Source organism: Gigantopelta aegis, chromosome 8, assembly GCF_016097555.1.
Source record: "Gigantopelta aegis isolate Gae_Host chromosome 8, Gae_host_genome, whole genome shotgun sequence".
In the NCBI taxonomy this organism is placed as follows: Eukaryota; Metazoa; Mollusca; class Gastropoda; order Neomphalida; family Peltospiridae; genus Gigantopelta; species Gigantopelta aegis.
In genome coordinates, this window is record NC_054706.1 from 19,558,565 (window position 1) to 19,579,364 (window position 20,800).

A 20,800-nucleotide genomic window follows, 5' to 3' on the forward strand; every position below is an offset into this window, starting at 1 on the left:
GAAGACTGCTGGAGTTAGTACCGCTCTGTCGATTGATGTAAGCCACCACGGTAACACTGTCGGTGGCCACCATCAGAGATGCTCCAATCAACCTCGGACGCCAGTTGAGCATTGCATTGTAAACGGCTAACATCTCCAGTAGATCGATGTGTAGATCGGCTTCTTCTGGAGACCACAGCCTGGACAGCATCTGGTCGCTGAGATGAAGTCCCAACCTTCTAAAGATGCATCTATGAAGAGATGGTGAGTCACTTGGAAGGGCTGCAAAGAGACTCCACCTAAGACATTTGATCGGTGTTGCCACCAACAGAGACTGGGCTGCAGGTCAACTGGCAGACGAATCTTCAAGTGTGGATCGTTATACCAGATGTAAGGATTCAGGAACATCTGGATTCGGCGCAACTGAAGTCGACCTCTGAGCGTCAAGTCTTGTGCTGATGTTAAGAGACCCAAAATATTCTGCCACTCTTGGAAAGACATCTGAGACACCAAGGCTCTGGTGATCATTAACTGTATCTTCGTCCAACGATCGACGGGAACCTGGACATGGCCAAGATCTGGTTGCAGACGGGCTCCGATGAACTGTAAGTCTGGCGTTGGATGCAACCGAGACTTCTCTAAGTTGATTATCCACCCGAGAGACCGAAGGAACTTCAGGACGTAGTCGACATGGATCGAGAGCCGAGTCTTGGAACGAGACTTCATCAGACAATTTGTCCAGGTACGGGTAAAAGCAGATACCTCTGTGGTGAAGGAACTGTGACACCGGAGCTGTAATTCTCATAAAGAGCCATGAAGCCACTGAGATTCCAAAGGGCAGGACTGTCCATTCGTAGTGACTACCTTGAAGGATGAACCTCGGATAACGATGGAATGCGGCATGAATCGGCACATGAAGACAAGCATCCTTCAGATCGAGGGAAGTCCACCAATCTTCTGGATGAACCACAATGAGCACATCGCAAACCGTGAGCATCTTGAAGGCGGTTGGAGGATCCAAGTAATGGTCATTGAAGTAAGCCATGTTGTGGATCATCGGCAGGTCCGTTGAATCTTTCTTCGGGACGAGAAAGATGTCAGAGTAGAAGCCTAGTGTTAAGTCTGCCAACGGAATTTTTCTGGATGGCACCCTTCCCCAGTAATTTGTTGACCGATTCTTGAAGAACCTGAACGTGTGCAGCCGAGTGGAACTTCTCTCAAGGTGTAAGTGTCAAGGGTCTGCAGACAATTGCAAGGGATATCCGTTCTTCAAAATTGACATTATGAACTATCGTCGGAAAGAGTCTAACAGGTTCGCCAATAAAGACGAAGTCAACCTCCGACCAGTTCGACTGGTGTAGGATACACCGGAAGCGTCAAGTCGAAATCGCTGATCTGAATCGAAATGAGGGGCGGGTGTAGGTCGAGTGAGTCGCAGCAGTCTGAGATTTGCACGTTGGCGTCAACGTTGAAATGATGACCCACATCCTCTATCTGGAGGTGCTGCTGGCTTTCTGTCTGGGATTCACCACATTGTTGTACCATGAAAGGATCACCGCCAATGCTTGAAAGAAGGCTGTGCCGAAAACGTATTCTTCCGTTTGTTGGATTCAAGAGTCGTCATCAGCTACAGGGCCTTGACCGCTGCTGTGGACTGTTGATCCTTCTCACTGGCAGCGACCACCTCTGATGTCTTCCTGGCAAAGTGGGGCACCGACCATGGCTGAGCCAAAAGTTCTTTCTTCCTCTGTGAATCCAAGGTCGATTTCTGCAAATAAGCTTGACGACGATGATGAGTCAGCATGGTTGACATGGACGTGATGGATGACGTCAGGAAGGCCAACATCTGTGCTGACTGTTGAAACAAAGCATAACAAGGAGCATCCTTCACTTGAGTAGCCATGGCCGCTAAGAAAACATCCAAGTATGACAGCACATGAAGACATCTAGGCTGAGCTGTGTCCATGGTCTGCACCCAACCGCTGTATGTTATCAGCGAGAACCGGAGCTGCATCCTTAAAAGGCATGTTAAAAACTGGATACATTCTTGACAACCAGTGTGGAAAGTTCACGAATGATGCAGTGTTCTTGAAAGGATGATCGAGATCACCAGAAACTTCCGAGACCAAAGTTCCGGCTGCTAAGGAACACAGGACAATGTCTTCAGGCGGAACGTCTGTGGCTATGAGTATCGGACCCTTCTTAGCAGGTGTAGGAGGATGTGGAAGCAACGGCAACAGCTTGTAAACTGCAGCAAGGCAGTCCGTCACTGTCACCGTCATCGTCATCGTCATCGTCATATGATCAGCTGCATCCGCATCATCAACCGCGGTGGGCACCGAGACATCATCTGAGAAATCCCTCATGACTCGAGCACAAGCAAGACAATCTGTAGTACTGGCTGGTACTGGAGATACGGACCATGCATGGTCCTGTTGGGTACTACTGGAAGCCTTGGAAGCCGTATCAAACAAGGAACAGTGTTGATGAACCGCTGGACCCACTGAATGACTGCGGCTACGGATCCGGCTATGGTGCGACCCTGAATCCCTGGAATGATCACGGGACGAACAATGAGAAACAGTCTTCTTCGGTCCGCTTGGAAGACTCAGTTCGTTTGGATGACTCGGTCTGCTTGGACAATTCGGTCCGTCTGGAAGACTCGGTCCGCTTGGAAGACTCAGTCCGTTCGGATCGTTTCTTACTGGTAATAGTCTTCAAAGGCCACTCACTGGAACCAGTAACGGTCGATGGCTGCTTGGAGGAAGCCACTGGACAATCTATCGGCACCGCAGAAGCAGACTGGCCCAGACCGGAAACCACTGACACTGGATCTGCCCCATAACTAGAACCCGCCACTGATGAGGTGGCTGCCATGGAGGTCATCATCTCTTTCAGCATTGCTGGCAGCAAAGTCTTCAGTACATCAGCAACTGATTCGGTGATTGAAGGCACACTGGAACCCGTGGCTGCAACTGACTCAGTCTTTCTGGTGTGAGAACTATAACCTTCAAGTAGGCTGCAAACCCCTGGGCTGACAGTCCAGTACACCGGTCACATCTAGTCTCCTCCTGGCACGGGACATGACATCCAGGACAGATGTCGTGCGGGTCATCACCCGACATGAACTTCTTACAAGCTCGTACAACACGGGATAAGCTAACATCCGACATTTAGAAAAGTTTTTCAATCTGTGAAATAGAAAGAAAAAACAACCATGAACTACAAAAAGTCGGTAAACAAAGGACGCTATTTTGTAAATGGCGACCACACATTGTTACCCAGCAAAACACAAGAAATTTGGAATAAATAACACTTAAAACAAGCGTAATATTCCAAAAGAATATAGCGACAAGCATAATAAGACAATGGAGGAAACGAATCCACCATAAAAATACAAAAGTATCACGAAAAATCAGGTATCACATGACCGGAACTACAGGGAGCATACAGTGAAGAATTTTAGGCCATCCCATTGGCTGTTGGGATGTTCAGACCAGACCACTTGCGTGGGAGGAGGTGCACTTGTTGAGGACAGGTAATGTTAAAAAGAAATTTAATAAACTAATTAATACATAATGAATTAATAAATAATAAATAAATATTAATAATTAAATTGTTTATTATTAAAGGCATACTGTCACGGATTTAAAGACCGTATTTCTCTAAAAAGGAATAGTAAATAAAAATTGCATTAATTGTTGGAAACCAAATCTAGCTATCGCGTTACCTTAACTGAACCATGATGGAGTGAAATCCATGTCAACCCTCTTGGAAATTTAGTTTCTGAATTATGGACCATTGCCATAATTCACTTATTTTTTTACAAAATACCATTAATAAGTGGAGTATGGTGGTTATAAAGATGGTTGAATAAAGTACATTTAGGGGAAAATCTAATTATTTTTGTTCAGGTAATGCTTTATTAGGCCATTAAATAGGTCAGTGGTCTGTGACAATATGCCTTTAATGTTAATAATGAATTCATTAATAAAATTAAATAAATAACATAATAATAAATAAAATAAATTAATTAATAGTAAATTATTGGATATTAATACTAATAATACTAATAATAAATTACTGAATATTAATATTAGTAATGATAATAAATAAATAACAATAAATGAAATATTTATTTATTTAATAATAATAATAAATCAATAAATTAATAATAATAATAATAATAATTATAATAATAATAAATCAATAAATTAATTAAATATTAATTAAATAAAAACAAATGCGTATCAGATTTTTCATTTTTAATGTTTCCTTCATATATATATATATATATATATGTAGACAGACAGCATGGTATAATCTACGATACATTTTGGGGCCGGTGAATGGCCCCAATTCCCAATCCAATACCAAATGTTTTCCCAATTATGACCCATCAGTTTCCCAATTAAGATTAATGTTTTTGTCCAATAAAAAAAAATAGCAGGGTGTGTGATGGGGTTACAACTCTATAGTCCGAAGGTTCAATGGTCCGAAGGTTTAACAGTCCAAAGGTTCGGTAGACCGAAAGTTTATAACCTAACTATAATCATGAAGAATGGCAAAAGAACAGTGTCCAATGCACTAAACAAATGTGAATTATTTACAGTAGTCACTAAGATATAAGATCGTTTTTAATGCTTTTTATGATGAAGATATAAAATGGGAACACTAATTTGATCAATGCACTAGTAATTGATTATTCTTGAAAATCCCTTTTTTTTGTATGTAAAACATAATTTTTTCCCAATTGACCAAAAAGAGACCCTTAAAAAATTGTCTAGATTGTACCCTGGACAGACACAAACACACACACACATACAGAGAGAGAGAGACAGAGAGAGAGGTGGGGGATGACAGACATAGGGGATGGAACAGGTTAGCAAGAGATGCATTTGCTTGTTTCTTGCTTTCTTGTTCAATTAATGTGAATTATTCGTAATTTAGTGTGCTTACCCGTGTTTAACAACACCTAGTAGTACTTACAACAAACCTCAGTTGTGACCAAGTCACTATATCACATGGGGCTGGACGTAGCCCAGTGGTAAAGCACTCGTTTGATGCGTGGTCTGTCTGGGATCGATCCCCGTCGGTGGGCTCATTGGGCTATTGCTCTTTCCAGCCAGTGCACCATGACTGGCATATCAAAGGCTGTGGTATGTGTTATCCTGTCTGTGAGATGGTACATATAAAAGATCCCTCACTGCTAATCGAAAAGAGTAGCTCAGTAAGTGGCGATAACGGGTTTCCTCCGATATATCTGTGTGGTCCTTAACCATATGTCTGATTTCATAAAATGTGTTGAGTGCGTCATTAAATAAAACATTTCCTTCCTTCTATATCACAAGTTAATTCCAATAAGTGTTCATATGGTTGTGATGCAATCCTCAACAACACAGTTCCTGTTAAATCGGTTAAGGTTGGGGGTTGTGTGGATTAATTAAAAAATATTTATAATAATAATAACAAATAAATAAATAAATAATGAATAAAACCCTTAAAATAACTAATGACAAGTAATGATAACTAAACAAATATAATTATAACAAAAAATAAAATGAAAAATGAAAAATAAAGAAATAAAACCCATAAAATAACTGACAATTAATAATTAATATAACTGATAATTAAACAAGGAAATTTTTTTTAAGAAGTAAAAAAAAAAAGATAAAAAGAAAAAAGAAATCTTTAAAATAACTAATGGCCTGTAATAATATTTTGTAAAAATACTATAGGAAATAATAATTAAGTAACTAAATGAAAGCCTTAAACTAAGTAATGACCTGTAACTCACAATTAAAAAAAAAAAATAATAAAAAATATATATATAAAAAAATAATAAAAACCCCCAACTTTTAATGGCATAAATATTACTAATACATATAATGCAACCCACACAAAGCACACATAAAAATATAAGTAACAAAATAAATAATCAATTCCGTTCAGTTCTGAAATAAATTTCTTTTTATTGGCTGTACGTAAAATGCTTGATACGAATAATTATCGTTTCGCCATATTTTCATTCCGCATTTTTGATGTGGCAGGATAAAAATAATCTTCAAATGTGGAAATCTGTCATCTTCAAACATCTAATCCTGGAAAGGGTTCGAAAGGTATTGTAATTAATATTTTAATCTAAAATTTATTAAAATATGTTGTACTTTTTGAGGCTCTTAAATAAAGTACATATGCCTGATTTTATTAAATCGTGAGTGCAAATGCCGAAATGGAAATTTCAATCCAATGGATAAACATAACTCAGCACAGCAATAAACATCACAATAATAAATATCGTGCCGGAGACATTTAATTATCTTGATGAATTAGCTCGCTCATTGTAATACCACAAAAACGAAGTGCGCTTTATTAATAACCAATCGTACATGGCCTCAGACCACAATTAAGTTCGCTATATGTTTCTATATAGCCTTAGTGGCTATAAGATTTTTATTAATATCAGCAGGCCCGTGAAGTTTTGTATGTAGCTTTGCCTGCCTGGGGGACACATACCCTGAAAAGGACAACCCCTGTTGTCCAGCTCTTTCTCCTAGCATACTGGTTTAAAGGAATGCTAAAGCAAGGCTTTTGGACTGGTGTGCATATTCAACGATACATAATGCACATTATTGCTTAATATCAACAAGTATAATCGTATAGTTATTTAATAAAACGGTTCAATGTGACAGCTATTATATATAACGGGCGCAGCCATTTTGTACCATCCCAGTGAATACGCCCTCTGGCGAGCTGGTGGTTACGTAATACCTAACGTGTCATGTCAGGAATTAGTCTTCGAACTGAAGAAACAAAACATACCTGATTTTTGCAGATGCATCATAATGTTTTGTAATAATATTCATCCCAGTAACACAGCAACGTGTATATGTGGTTTATTTTTCAATACAAAATAAACCATCATTGTCAAAGTGTTGAAATAACTGTATTATATTTTGTATATAAATTAAATCACGTACTGAAATAATAGTCGGAGTGTTTTCTTGCTTAATTGGTCTTTTCTTTCCGTGGCCTGTACCTGTGGTTCTTGATTGGCAGGTGTATATTTAGACAGTCCCTAGACACTGTGTCTAGACACACTCAAAAGATGTGCCTCTTTTATGAAGATCACAGGGTATTGTGTGATAACCTCAAATCGTAATGGACTTTACCAGCTTTATTACTGTAAGTAATTCTGTAAAACCCTTGATTAAGTAGACTTTCCCATCTAAAATCACAAAACTGACCAATTATGTAGTCCCAGAGAAAAGATAATTATCACTTGGGTATCGTGAGTGGTCGTTTTTGCTCGAACGTATTCTACCAATAGGCCTAATAATATGCATTTTTTCTTTGGATTTAAAAAAAAAAACCCACAACTATAACGCCATTTCATTATATTGATGCAAATTGAAATATATTTAAATAGTTTATTATACTATCAAGTCATTTATGTTGTTTTACAAGTCAGGTTGATGAAAGCGAAGCGCCTTGTCGTATATTAGAGCATTTGTTTACACTGTGCATAATAGAGAAGTTGGACTTGAGCTGACGTCACTTCGCCCCCCCCCCCCCCCCCCCCCCCAGTTTGCAGGAATAATCACGGTTTTTTATTAATTCTAAAATTATGCGTTTTTCATTTGTTAAAGTGTCAGTATGTCTTGGTGGTCCGGGTATGCATCTTCCCAACACATAAGGCTCTTGTTGGAGTTTAGTCTACCTTTAAACAAACACACCCTCTAAACCAGGCCGGAGTACATCCATTTTACACAAAAAGCACTACTTTTGCATGGGCCGGAATTACCACAAACAAGTCTTCAATGTCAACAAGTTACACATGTTTACAAACTACATGCTCTCCCCTGTCACTTTGAAGCAGTCAAATAGTTGCCACTTCATAGCTGTCTGCCATGAAATAATCACAGTCAAACAGCAGACTACTTGCGCGGACAAATTTCCGGATTTTGGACAACCAAATGGGAAGATAACTGTAATCTGAGGCCACATATGTTTTAGTCTTGATAACAATTATTGTATACATTAGTCTTGATAAGAATGATTGTAAGCATTGTAAATTAGTCTCAGTAATTACTAACGTTAACACACTCCCATGTTATTTTGTAGATAAAGATAGTAGACAACACATTCATAAGAAAAATTAAAATATTAGAATCAAATGTAGTTAATAAAAATAATAGTATTCTGTATTATCAGGGGTTCAAATATTTTCAAAACAATTACTTGCCACAGGACAAGTGCCAATCAGATATTCACTTGCCCTATATATTTTTCCACTTGCCCATACTTCTTAAAGAAACCAATTGTGTTACTCCTATTTAATTTAATACAGTGCTTAATAGTGTAATAATCTTGAAAGTACAGCGCTGTATCAAAAGTGTTTGCAAAAATGACGTCAGTAACACGGAAGCGTTTTTCTACCTTCCGCAAAATGCGTGTTTTTCCCAAGTTACGTAAAACCAAGCCTTTCGATACAATCCCTATTTATATATTTTTTACGTAGCTACACTGGTGACGTCATGAATTAGTCATCTGCTCCCTTGATCTTGAAGCAGACAGTGTTTTGCAAAATGGGTTGCAAATCCACAGATCTCACTACCGAGAAAAAACAACTGATTGTTGACTTAAAATCACATGGCCACAGAAACTCAGAAATTGTCAAATTATTGATGGTGCCCAAGTCTACCATTTGATCAGTGTAGAAAAAAATATTGTATAAACGCCAAAAGAACTGGTTGACCATGAAAGATCACAATTAGAGGAGAATTATGTTTACTTTGGAGTGTCAAAAAAAAGTTCTTAGAGATATAACTGCTGATTTTAATCAATTTAAGGTAGGAGAGTGAAAGTTCATCCTGTGACAATTCAAAGAATTTTACACAAAAGTAAGATTTTTAGGCGAGTTATTAAAATAAATTAGTATCCGTCAAGTGAAAACAAAAAACAAAAAAAACTGTCGTGGTGCCTAGACAGGAGATGGTGGGATGTTAATAACCAGTGGAGTCAAGTGATATTTAGTGATGAATCTCAGATAGTAACTGTGTTTTTGTTTGGCGAGCTGCACATGAAGCATACCGTCCCGAATGCATGTCTGTTCCAAGTCAACGAAGGGTGTCGATTATGATCTGGGGCTGCATTACATGGCATGGTGTCGGAACTTTATATATGGTTAATGGAAACATTAATGCTGAAAAGTATCGTGAAATACTCGACAATCATCTCTGGCCCGACATTTTATTGATAAACCATACCGTTTTCAGGATGACAATGCACTTTGTCATAGAGCTCGATTAATATAAATGTGAAAATAATATTCGTGGTATGACATGGCCTACTTAGTCACCAGACTTGAACATAATAGAAAATATTTGGTTAAGAATGAAAAAAATACTGCAAAACAAGGCCCTAACCTTAAAAATGTCTGAAGAGTTGTTTGCTGCAGTTCTTGACATATGGGAAAATTTTAATGTGGAATACATTTAAAGTTTATATTTTTCACTTCCACGTCGCATTATGGCTTGCATTCGTAACAAGGGACACTTAACCAAATATTGAGGTATAGTTATCAATTCTACTAGCCGAATTTTGTTTTTAAAATTTACATACTGACCCGTGTTTACGTCGGCCATTTTGGATTATCGCAAAAACTTTTGATACAGCGCTGTAATTGGTTTAATTGCACAAATAAAGAATTTTGCCAATAGGTTACAACACTTACCCAGGAAGTACTAAATGTATATGTCCAGTAGTATCAACTGTCTTCTCTATTTTTTTATTTAAATTAAACAAATTTAAATAGTGTCCATTTGTTGATTTAAAGTTTGTTATTTGTTTGGTCATGTCCACTTGTTCATCTAAATATAATTATTGTGTCGATGTATGCCTTAGTGACCACTTGTATGACCGTGGATGTTGTGAAATCCCTTTCCACTCATGAGCCATTCTTTTATGGCTGGCATTGGTTCAAATTTTTTGGGGGATTTTGGCCCATGTGTCATTGTTGTGTGTATATTATTTAAAATTTTTTTGCCCCAAAACACTTCTCTGAGATGTTTTTACCCTGTTCATAGCTGAGAAAAGTCTCTCGCAAACAGTCGTGGCTGGGCTCAAAGTAAACATGAGCTCTTACTTTGGAAATGTTTTTAAATAGTGCAGGCTTGGTAAACAACAGAGGGCTAATGAAATTTAACTTGTCACGATTATGTCATAGGGCTAATGAAATATAACTTCACCTTACCCGTTCATTTTACACGAACGTAGATTTAAATTTGTAAAGTACTGAAAAAAACATTAAGTATGTTCTGCTACAAGGTTTATTATATCTAAACTAAAATGTCTTGCAACTTTTATAAGAATACAGTTCATAATATGTATGCTCTGTTCAAGTGAACTCGGAAATTATAAACTTGCTTTACGCCCCCGTTCATTTGCAAAGAGCAGATTCCGGAACCACGTTAACGTCTAATTTAATTTGAATATGACAATTTTAAACTGTATCCCACCTCATTTACCATGTTTGCAAGGATTAAACATTATGATTGCACACACAAGGCATGTATACTTTATTTTTACATATTGGACGCTATTTCTCTGAAGATCATCGAACCGATTATTTGTATGATCATAATTCAGTCGAACGTTCAGTGGCGGAAATTACCGATCTCAGTCGATAGTAAAAGGGGAATATCTAAAGTTGTTATCGAACTTTTCAACACATTGTTTTCCGTTTTGGTGTGTCAACACATTGGCAAGAGTTCCGATCGTTCCAGCATTTAGGGTTAGGGTTAGTTCTTCTCAGAGCTATGTAAATGCTCGTACGATCGGAACTCTTTCCAAAGGTTTTACCGAGATTTGTAACAAAATGTAAAAAATGTTTTAGGTGTTACATTAGTCACTTGTCATTGGGCATATGCAGTTAACATAATTACTTGCCCGGCATTCAATTCATTTATTGACCTTGAACATTTACAGTTCATCAGTTATACATACAAATACATATACAAAAGTACAATGACACAATGGAAGGTGTTGGCATGAAAAGGACACAGAGAATATAAATGCTTTTGTATAGAATTCTGTATATAGACTATTTAACTACTGATTCTAGTCTTTTAAACATTTTGAACAGATATTTCCCTAATTTACATAAATCATTTACATTGTTAGTAGAATTAAGTTAAACATAGATGGGTGGATTCTATAATATTTCTTAATTGATATATAAAATTCTATAATCACTGAAAAAGGGACAACATAATATCGCATGAAACTCATCCTCAATTTACTAAATATTTATACAAATATGAACTTTTGATAGACGTGTCCAGGAGCCCATTAAGATCTTGATTACACTGATCCATAATTCTCTGTTTTATTACTGACAAATGAAAGTTATAGTTTAATGCTTCTTGGTTACACCACAGTTCATAAAAACCTAATGAACATAGTATTTGCCTTATTTGTCTTGCCAAGTTATTACCTGTATCACATTTTGACCTAAGTTCCACATATGCAGAGTACAAGATACAATACTTTGTGTTCAATAATTTAAACCAATATTTTATCATACGGTACTTAAGAGTATACAAAAAGGGATATCTACCTAATTCAAAATATAACATAATAGTAGTAGTGGAACTTTTAATATTTAGAATATTCTTACAAAATTCTATGCCTGAAAATTCCACTTAGCACGGGCGTCGGGCGATGGGATTTTTGAACCCCTGATTATAGTATCATGTACACCATACATTCTACATCACTAGTTGCCTAGTTTTCAAAGTCTCCAGAGGTTTTTCACTTGATCCACACAACTCAAGAAATTTCCTTTTACTGTACTGCTTTGTACTAGCAATGTCTATTCTCAAATGTTTTTGACTGATAACTTTAGTTGAATGAATGTTTTCAAACAGAAACATATTGTCAATGAAACAGTCAATAGGTATCATATTGTTATTAGGATTTTCAAACAAAATTTCACTGAGAAGATGTTACAAATAAAAGATAGCATAAAGTCCATCCACTAATGCAAGTGTTTCAGCAGCTAGAGTGCTTCTTACAACTCTACGTATCTTGTTTGCTTTCCAGAAAAGAGGACAACACTCATCGTTTGATCCAATCAAGAAAACTATAAGGTCACCCGAACTAGAAACACCATCATTTAAATTAGCATAAGATGCATCACAGAACAGCCTTAACCTCACGTACGTCACTAATATTCCCAAATTTTTTTAATTTAATAAAACAACTTTCAGACTTCATTTTTTTTTACAACCTTATTTGCTTATAATATGTCTTCAACTTTAGGATCTTTGATCCCACCACTAAGTTCTAAACTATAAAAACACACATCTGGCCTAGTTTGGCTACTAACCCAATTGATTTGTCCAATAGTACAACGTAACTGAGTTACCTCCTCTTTGTTCAGTGGGTTAAGTTTCTGTGATGCTCTAACGACACTCACTGAAATAGCTGATAAACTATCTACATATGACCACTAATCAAGAATAATGCAGTCAGGTTTTGACCTATCTCAAGTCCTATATATTTAAAAGTACACTTTGCTTCTTTACCAATTTGAAATATTGTTTGCAGTCCATGAATCACTGCTTTTGCAAAGTAGGCTACTCTGTACCTGAACAAATAAAATCACCAATATGCATAAGAAACAGACCTGCAAGAGATTTGTTATGAAACCAAAAAACACAATGCTGGATAAAATTCTGACGGTTTGCAATCAAGTTTTTTAAGTTCCACAGTTTACCATCAGAATTGCCTTCTGGCAGAGGTTTTACATAAATATCTCTGTCAATCGCATGACCTAGTAAAAATGCAGCTTTAATACCAATACTTTTACATTCCCATGAGAATAACGATGACACTGCTAACATAGTTTGTAAAGTTTCTTTCAGTGCAGTAGGAGAATCACTTTGTAGAGTTTCTTCTTCTTCAAAACGATGAACCACCAATCTAGCTTTTGCTTCATTATTCCCATTGACAGTGTTTTTCCGTAAAGACCCAACAGGTTGACAAACATGGCTGTCCCATTTCATCGACTTCATCATACACATGAAATGCTTGAAATCCATGCAGTTGTCAAGTTCATGAATTCTTTCCTAGTTCACAAATTTAAGCACATTTCACTACATGTTCACCATAACGAGAAGATGGAATAAAAACCATTTTGTTCATTACACCAGTTTCAAAGTTAAGCCCTTTTACAACATGAACACTGTAATAGGAACTAATTCTTCCAGTCATTTTACCACCCCTACTCATAATCTCAGTTTGTATCCATGTATCGCTTCCCACAGGTAAGTATCTAATTTTCATTCCACCCTCAAAATTAGTTGTAATCCATGTAAAAATGCGAGGTGATTCATTTGCAACCCTATATAGCTGTTTGGTAGTAATGCTAATATGCATAAATGTTTTTTATGCAGATTCAGCCATTTTCATTTAATTCAAGCAAAAGCCAGCCTGTCCCCTACAAAAATGGGAGTCCGTACACCTATGCAACTGCTTAATAAACATACATACATCTTGTGATGTCTACAGGACTAAATACCAATGTTTATATCATAATCGTTATGGCGCACCTCTTGAAAGCTTATCACGTAATAATCCAAGCTATACTGATTGTAATGAAATTTAAAGATCTTAATATTTAGTCATCTTACCCTCATACAGTAGAATCGTGGATGCATGCAGTCCTCAGTGAGGTCTTCAGGGGGAAATTCTTGTCTTAATTTTTCCCGGTTGCATTGTCTGCATTTCATTTTATAATAGTTGAAATAATTCCAGCTGCAAAAAATACGTATTTCCTAAATATTAGAGAAGTGAATCTTAAAGTAAAATGTATGCATCTATACTAATTGTTACTGTAGACTAAAACATATTGCTCAGGCTGACATGACAACTAAGACATTTCAATGAAAAGATATCAAACATTTAACGAGTAGAGCAGCGATCTTGCATCCCATCTTACATCCTTTATTAGTTAATACAAAAATACAAACACAATTCAAACACGTGTGCAGTAATTTTAGCAGGGGGTGGGGTCTAGACTGTGCAGTCCAATCATGCTACCCCAGAATATATATATTAAAAAAAATTAAATTTTCTTGAGTGGTGTGTGTGTGTGGGGGGTGGGGGGTGGTATGTCGGGGGGTGGTGTCGACCACCCCCCCTTGCACCTGCGCCTGCAATTAGAATTTTTAGCTTTCTACAGAATATCGCAACTACCTTATTACGAAGTCTGACCCTGTTTTAACATAAATAAATAAATAGGCTTCATTATATACTGGGGTACCATGATATCGCGGTACTTAACTATTTGGAAGAAATAAAGAAATGTACTAACATATATGAAAGTAAATATACTTGGGTTGCAATTTTTGCTATATTTGCATCATGTTCATGCCATTGTGTTGACAAATAAATGCAGTTCTAACATTAAAACAGTTGATGAAAGTACACCATAGCACTGGCTTCCGTTCAAGGGAGTTTACCACAATATCGCAGTAAATCGCAAACGTTACAATATGCTGGACCGCACGGGTCAAAAATGGCTATTTTTGTACACACATTTGTAGTAATGTCTAGTAAACAAACTTCAACACAAGAACGAAGAAAAGTCAACTTAAAACGTTTAGTTTTTTAATTGTAGTAAAATATTTACATTTTCCATTGGGAAAGTGGGTAATAATAATTATTATTCTTTTGCAAGAAAGTGTGGGCATTTTTAAAAAAAATTCATCATATTAGTAAGATTCAACAGTTATATAATCAATATTTATCGTCAACGTCCCTAACTGCGTAATGCTTCAAATTCCGTTCACTTTGTTTTCTCGTGCACGGTTCGTGCAATCAACATCTGATTTGTTGTCATCGGCATGTTGTTCATTTATGAGGTTTTTCTTCCCAGTTCAGGAACATTTTCATAAACAATAAAGTTCAGAAAAGTAAGTATCTAAATACAAAACTTTACAAATCCCTGAAACCATTAATTTTACTAAGTCGTTTTTGTTTATTCCTTAAAATTACCGATATGGGGTCCACACGACTCGTAGAAATTGACTTAAAATGGAGAAAGATGAATTAACATTCGATGCGTGTCACATGACCTCACATGTGCCAAATCAACAAGGCCAAAGCATTTAATTTTTACGTTTTTTAAGACCCCTGTTGTTAGAATTTGTTTTCAATTATTACATTCGATCTGCCAAAGGTATGCTACATTTTTGTGCCTCTATTGTAGTGAATAATGTTATGATACATTCGGTCTACCATAGTTGGTAACACACGTCTATGACGTACTTCCGGTCTTGTTGATTTTTCCACTAGTGCGCAGTAAAGGTTGATAATTTTTGACCGTCTTCTTTTATTCTTTGAAGTTCAAAGGAACTTAAACATGGTGGCAGCGGTGAAAGTTACTCTAAAATGTTCTTCTTCTACTGCTTTATTGTGTACGTTTCTCCCATGTCTGTGAGTATACTCTGTGCACATACATTTCTCGAACTTTCGTGGTTGCCGCGTTCGAACTTTCTAATCGTAGTACGCCATTTTGGCTACGTGTCGCTGTGTGTGGTGATCGTCTGCTTGAATTCGTAAGTGGAAAAAACGAAGTGTTTGACAGTGTTGCTACTAATAACATTACATATATTATTATTCCTGCATTCATAAGTAGTACTGCCCTACTACGAACTGTAATTTCACTGAAAACTTCTAACTGAGAAACGTTACGCACTGAACGTAAAACAAAAGTATGGAAGACCGAGTGGGTCCACATTTACCTGCGAGAGTTAATCCGCCACCGCCATTGAACGTTAAACGGGGTGGTGATGAGTGGAAATTTTTTAAACAGATGTGGCAGAACTATACTATTGTGGCAAAGCTAGATAGTCAAACAGCTGAATATCAATGTGCTTTATTCCTACACACTATTGGACCAGAAGCATTGACTCTGTATAATGGAATGCACCTTCCAGATCCACACACACTGCAAGATATTATTGATGGTTTTGATGCTCATTTTGTTGGAAAGATTAATGAGACATATGAACGCTATGTGTTTAACAGTCGAAACCAAAGTACTGCAGAACCTCTTGAAGACTACGTTGCTGCACTGCGCACACTGTCAAAGACTTGCAATTTTTGTGAATGTATGAGAGACAGTCTAATGAAAGACCGCATCGTTCTTGGTATTACTGACAATGCTACAAGAAAACGTCTGCTTCAAGAATCTGGTCTAAACCTCACTACATGTATTGATATCCGTCGATGTGCTGAAGCTACATCATCTCAACTGCGATCCATTGGATGTGAGGAAATGTCTGCCCATGCAAACACAAGTCACTCATCAGGAGGAAAGTTAAAGCCCAAATGCAAGTTCTGCGGGAAAACTCATCCTTTTAAGAAATAATTTTGCCCTGCTTGCTAGGGGAAAAACATGCAAAATGTGTAAAAAGAAGAATCATTTCGCAGAGAAATGTCCTATGACACGAGAACGTTCGGATTAATTCTGATTCTGATTCTGAACAACTTCTCTCAGTAACAGACAGACAACAGAAGATAATTAAGGCAGAGATGCTGATCAACGAGAAACCTGTCACATTCCAGATTGACTGTGGTGCATCTGTGAACGTCATTCCTGAAAAGTATATCAAAGATACGTCTACTCTTATCTCGTGCATTGGCCTCGGTGGTGTCGTGGTCAGGCAATCGGTCTACAGGCTGGTAGGTACTGGGTTCCGATCCCAGTTGAGGCATGGGATTTTTAATCCAGATACCGACTCCAAACCCCGAGTGAGTGCTCCACAAGGCTCAATGGGTAGGTGTAAACCACTTGCATCGACCAGTGATCCATAACTGGTTCAACAAAGGCCATGGTTTGTGCTATCTTGCCTGTGGGAAGCGCTAATAAAAGATCCATTGCTGCTAATCGGGAAGAGTAGCCCATGTAGTGGCGACAGCGGGTTTCCTCTCAAAATCTGTGTGGTCCTTAACCATATGTCTGACGCCATATAACCATAAATAAAATGTGTTGAGTGCGTCATTAAATAAAACATTTCTTTCTTTCTTTCTTTCTTATCTCGTGCAAGACGTCACTTCATATGTGGAATAAGACAGTTCTACAGCCGAAAGGGAAGACAAGAATAACTCTCCGCAATCCAAAGACTAGGAAGAAGTACTCGATTGATTTTTTTGTTGTTGCTGAAAACCTGATCCCATTGTTAGGAAAGCAAACATCTGAGGCCATGGGTCTTATAACTGTCAATTACAACAAATTCGAGAGTGTCGCGAAACTTGGTGTACACAAACATGTACCTTCTGAAACTGGATATTTTCACAACTTTTGCAGATGTTTTTGATGATAAACAAGGCAACTTACTTGGAATCGCGCACTTCGAGATAGACTCTACTGTTACTCCTTTGACTTCTGCTGCTGTTCGAGTACCTATCGCTATGAAAACTTGTCAAAACAGAGCTTGACAGATTGACTGAAAGAGATGTCATTACTCCTGTTGATCAACCTACGAATTGGACGAATATGGTAGTTGCTACAAAGAAATCAGGTGATCTTTGGATCTGTCTTGATCCTCGTCCATTGAATAAGGCTCTAAAATGTGAACACTATCCTCTACCTGTAATGGATGACATCTTGCCTAAGCTAGCAAATGCAAAAGTTTTCTCAAAACTTGATCTAAGCTCTGCTTACTGGCATGTACTTCTAGATGAAGGATCTAGTCTTCTTACTACATTCCAGACACCATTTAGCTGGTATCGATGGAAAAGGCTGCCCTTTGGAACATCTGTGAGCTCAGAACTCTTCCAGAAACGTCTGAATGCTGTACTGCAAGGTCTTGATGGGGCGATTGGTGTGTCTGATGATGTCATTGTCTATGGATCTAGTGAAGACCTAGAATCTGCTACAGAAGACCATGACAAGAATCTCACTGCTTTACTCAACAGATCAGCAGAAAAAACAAGCAAAACTGTACAACAAAAACGCCAAAGATTTACCTCCCTTAGAAGAAGGTGACATTGTATGTCTGAAACCTTTTTAGATCAGTGAGAAGTGGGCGAAAGGTCTAGTTAAAAATCGCCTTGATGAACGCACCTATGAAGTCGCAGTTGGAGATGCCTACAGACGCAACTGTGTACATCTGAAGAAAACTTCAGAACCTTGACCATCGGAACCTTCGTGCATGGAACCTACCGGAATAACCAACAGTACTAATTCTAAGGGACTTCCTGAGACACAAGAAACTGTTATTAGTCCAACCGTGAAGAGTCCATGCAAACCTTCCAGTCCTGCAAAGATCGGATCTAAAATACCAATCCGTACGTGATCTGGACGTGTTGTGAAAACTTCAGCCATGACAGACTTTGTTAAATTTTAATGTTCTTGAACAAATGTCTGTGCAAATATTATTTGATTAATTGTCAGTTAATTTTTTGCATATCTAAAGAAATTAACACTAACAGTTTGATGGGTTTAATCAGTTGACTATTATTGTGTTCGCATTTACTTATCTGTGGCACTACTTTGTGAAGGAGTTATATCTGGATTTTTAATCAACAAACTCATTAATGTTTAAAATTTATGTGGTTATGAACAGTTCTGTTCTATCTGGACTCTAAAAAGCAAACACTAGCAATGTTTAATTTTAAAGTGTCATTATAGATGATTTATAAAAAAAAAAGGGGGATGTTATGATACATTCGGTCTACCATAGTTGGTAACACGTCTATGACGTACTTCCGGTCTAGTTGATTTTTCCACTTATAAGAGGGTAAAAAAAATTCACCCAAAAATATTACCTTTTTGGGGATTATTTTACAAGTTTTATTGTTGAAGTATGCCCTGTATTTATACTCAAATATCTTAATTTGACACATTTATTTTTTATAACCTTTTTTTTTTTGTCATTAGAACGGTTTTGGTCATGCAAAAAAGGCGTGCGATCTCACTCACATGCCAAGAGGGGGGGGGGGGGGGTGGGGGGGGGGGGGGGGGGGGGGGGGAACAGTCCACTTAGTTAAAACAACAGTCATCACTAATAGCAAAAATGTAAACAATACTAACTACCTGTTGCCTGAGTTTATTTTGAAATCTGGTCACTGGCATTAATGGTTGTTCAAACAATGTTTTGTCGGTGATTAACTTCATGAATATTACCGAGCTTTCCCTTAAAACAGCTTAGACTGATATCTGCAGTTCACTAGAGCAATAGGGACTTAAATAAAAACCAGTGTACTTTCCAGAGTTATCCTCCTTACATGTATTAATATGTCGGAAAACCATGTGATTAACTGATACTTTCAGTTTTATTGTAGTGATCTGTTGTCAGTCTTTATAAATAAAGTTGTTGTCTATGCACAAAACCATGCTTTACAGTGCCATACGGTAACAGCCAAACAGCTATTACTATCTATTAAGGGAATATTTCGTTTTGATGCTACGTTACTTTGTAAGTCTTGTTTGCGATGTACAAAACGTTAAAACCGAAGTTTGTAAAATAATTTTCTTTTGTTCAAATATTGTACATTATTGTTCTCATGTGCTGAAAATAAGAAACACTTCAATATTTATAAGTTGTTTTTCATGGGTCGACTTATAAACGGGTCAATAAAAAAATACGTTTTCAGGGCTTGAAATTAGGGACTCGACTTGCAGGCGAAGATACACGGTAAACAAATAATATTCATAATCCATTCATAATAATTGTAAATAATTTTGAGTGTATAAATTGTGTTAATTATGAATCAATTCATGAATTTTAAAAATGATATTTTACAAACTATTCACTGGTATAAACATAATGCCTATCAGTATTGACATCAAGTTTTAGCGATGTGTTGATAAAACACGGATCGGACCAGAATGCTTGACAAATTGAATTTTTCTGTTTAATTTTTTTTTTTAACTAAGTGTTCGTCAACTGTGCATAGTTAAGAAACATATATTTTTTCATGTAGTGGCCTTAAAAATGGAAAATGATGAACCACACATGCGTGTTAAGATACTTTTTGCGGAGCCTGGCGATCTGTAAATAACTATTGTAAAATAAAAGCTTGATAGTGATATGAATTAATATTGAAGGTCAAAGCGCAGTGTGCATCTGAGAAAACGGAAGCCAGACTTCTCCGTGCTTGCTCCCGCTTGGTGTCTCCGGTATAATGTATCATAAATGTACCTCGTCGGTTCAGTGCATACTTTAGTATTTAGTATATATCAAATAATCGTTAAAATGTAAACTAAAACAAGAAAAATCCTGGCGATCTCGCCCTGGCTTGCAAGTGAAATCGTCAGAAGTGTAAACTACCAATGTATTAATTTTACAACAAGAAAATCAAAACATGACTACTGCACATGTATTTACTTAATGAAGTAAACATTAAACTGCTTGGGCGAGATCGACACAGGGCGAGATCGACATACTTCCTTTTTGCAAACGCATGCAGTTAGAAACGTCTCACTCTTTCCTGTTTACTGGAGGGTGTTTCACTTCTGTTTACTGGAAAGAAAGAAAGAAATGTTTTATTTAACTACGCACTCAACACATTTTATTTACGGTTATATGACATCAGACATATGGTTATAAGGACCACACAGATTTTGAGAGGAAACCCGCTGTCGCCACTTCATGGGCTACTCTTCCAATTAGCAGCAAGGGATCTTTTATTTGCGCTTCCCACAGGCAGGATAGCACAGACCATGGCCTTTGTTGAACCAGTTATGGATCACTGGTCGGTGCAAGTGGTTTACACCTACCCATTGAGCCTTGTGGAGCACTCA

The 20,800-nt window shown here is 37.2% G+C and overlaps 1 protein-coding gene across 1 annotated transcript in view; it reads right to left on the reverse strand.

The window, feature by feature from the left end:
* LOC121378819 overlaps positions 1 to 20,501 on the reverse strand; it is a 32,403-nt gene extending 11,902 nt beyond the window's left edge. Inside the window, exons 1-2 of the mRNA XM_041507147.1 lie at positions 20,444 to 20,501; positions 13,677 to 13,800 (exon numbers count right to left, since the gene is read on the reverse strand). Coding sequence (XP_041363081.1) covers positions 13,677 to 13,775 — 99 coding nt within the window. The 5' untranslated portion in view covers positions 13,776 to 13,800; positions 20,444 to 20,501. The remainder of the gene's footprint in view (positions 1 to 13,676; positions 13,801 to 20,443) is intronic.
* Between the last annotated feature and the right edge of the window lie 299 nt (positions 20,502 to 20,800).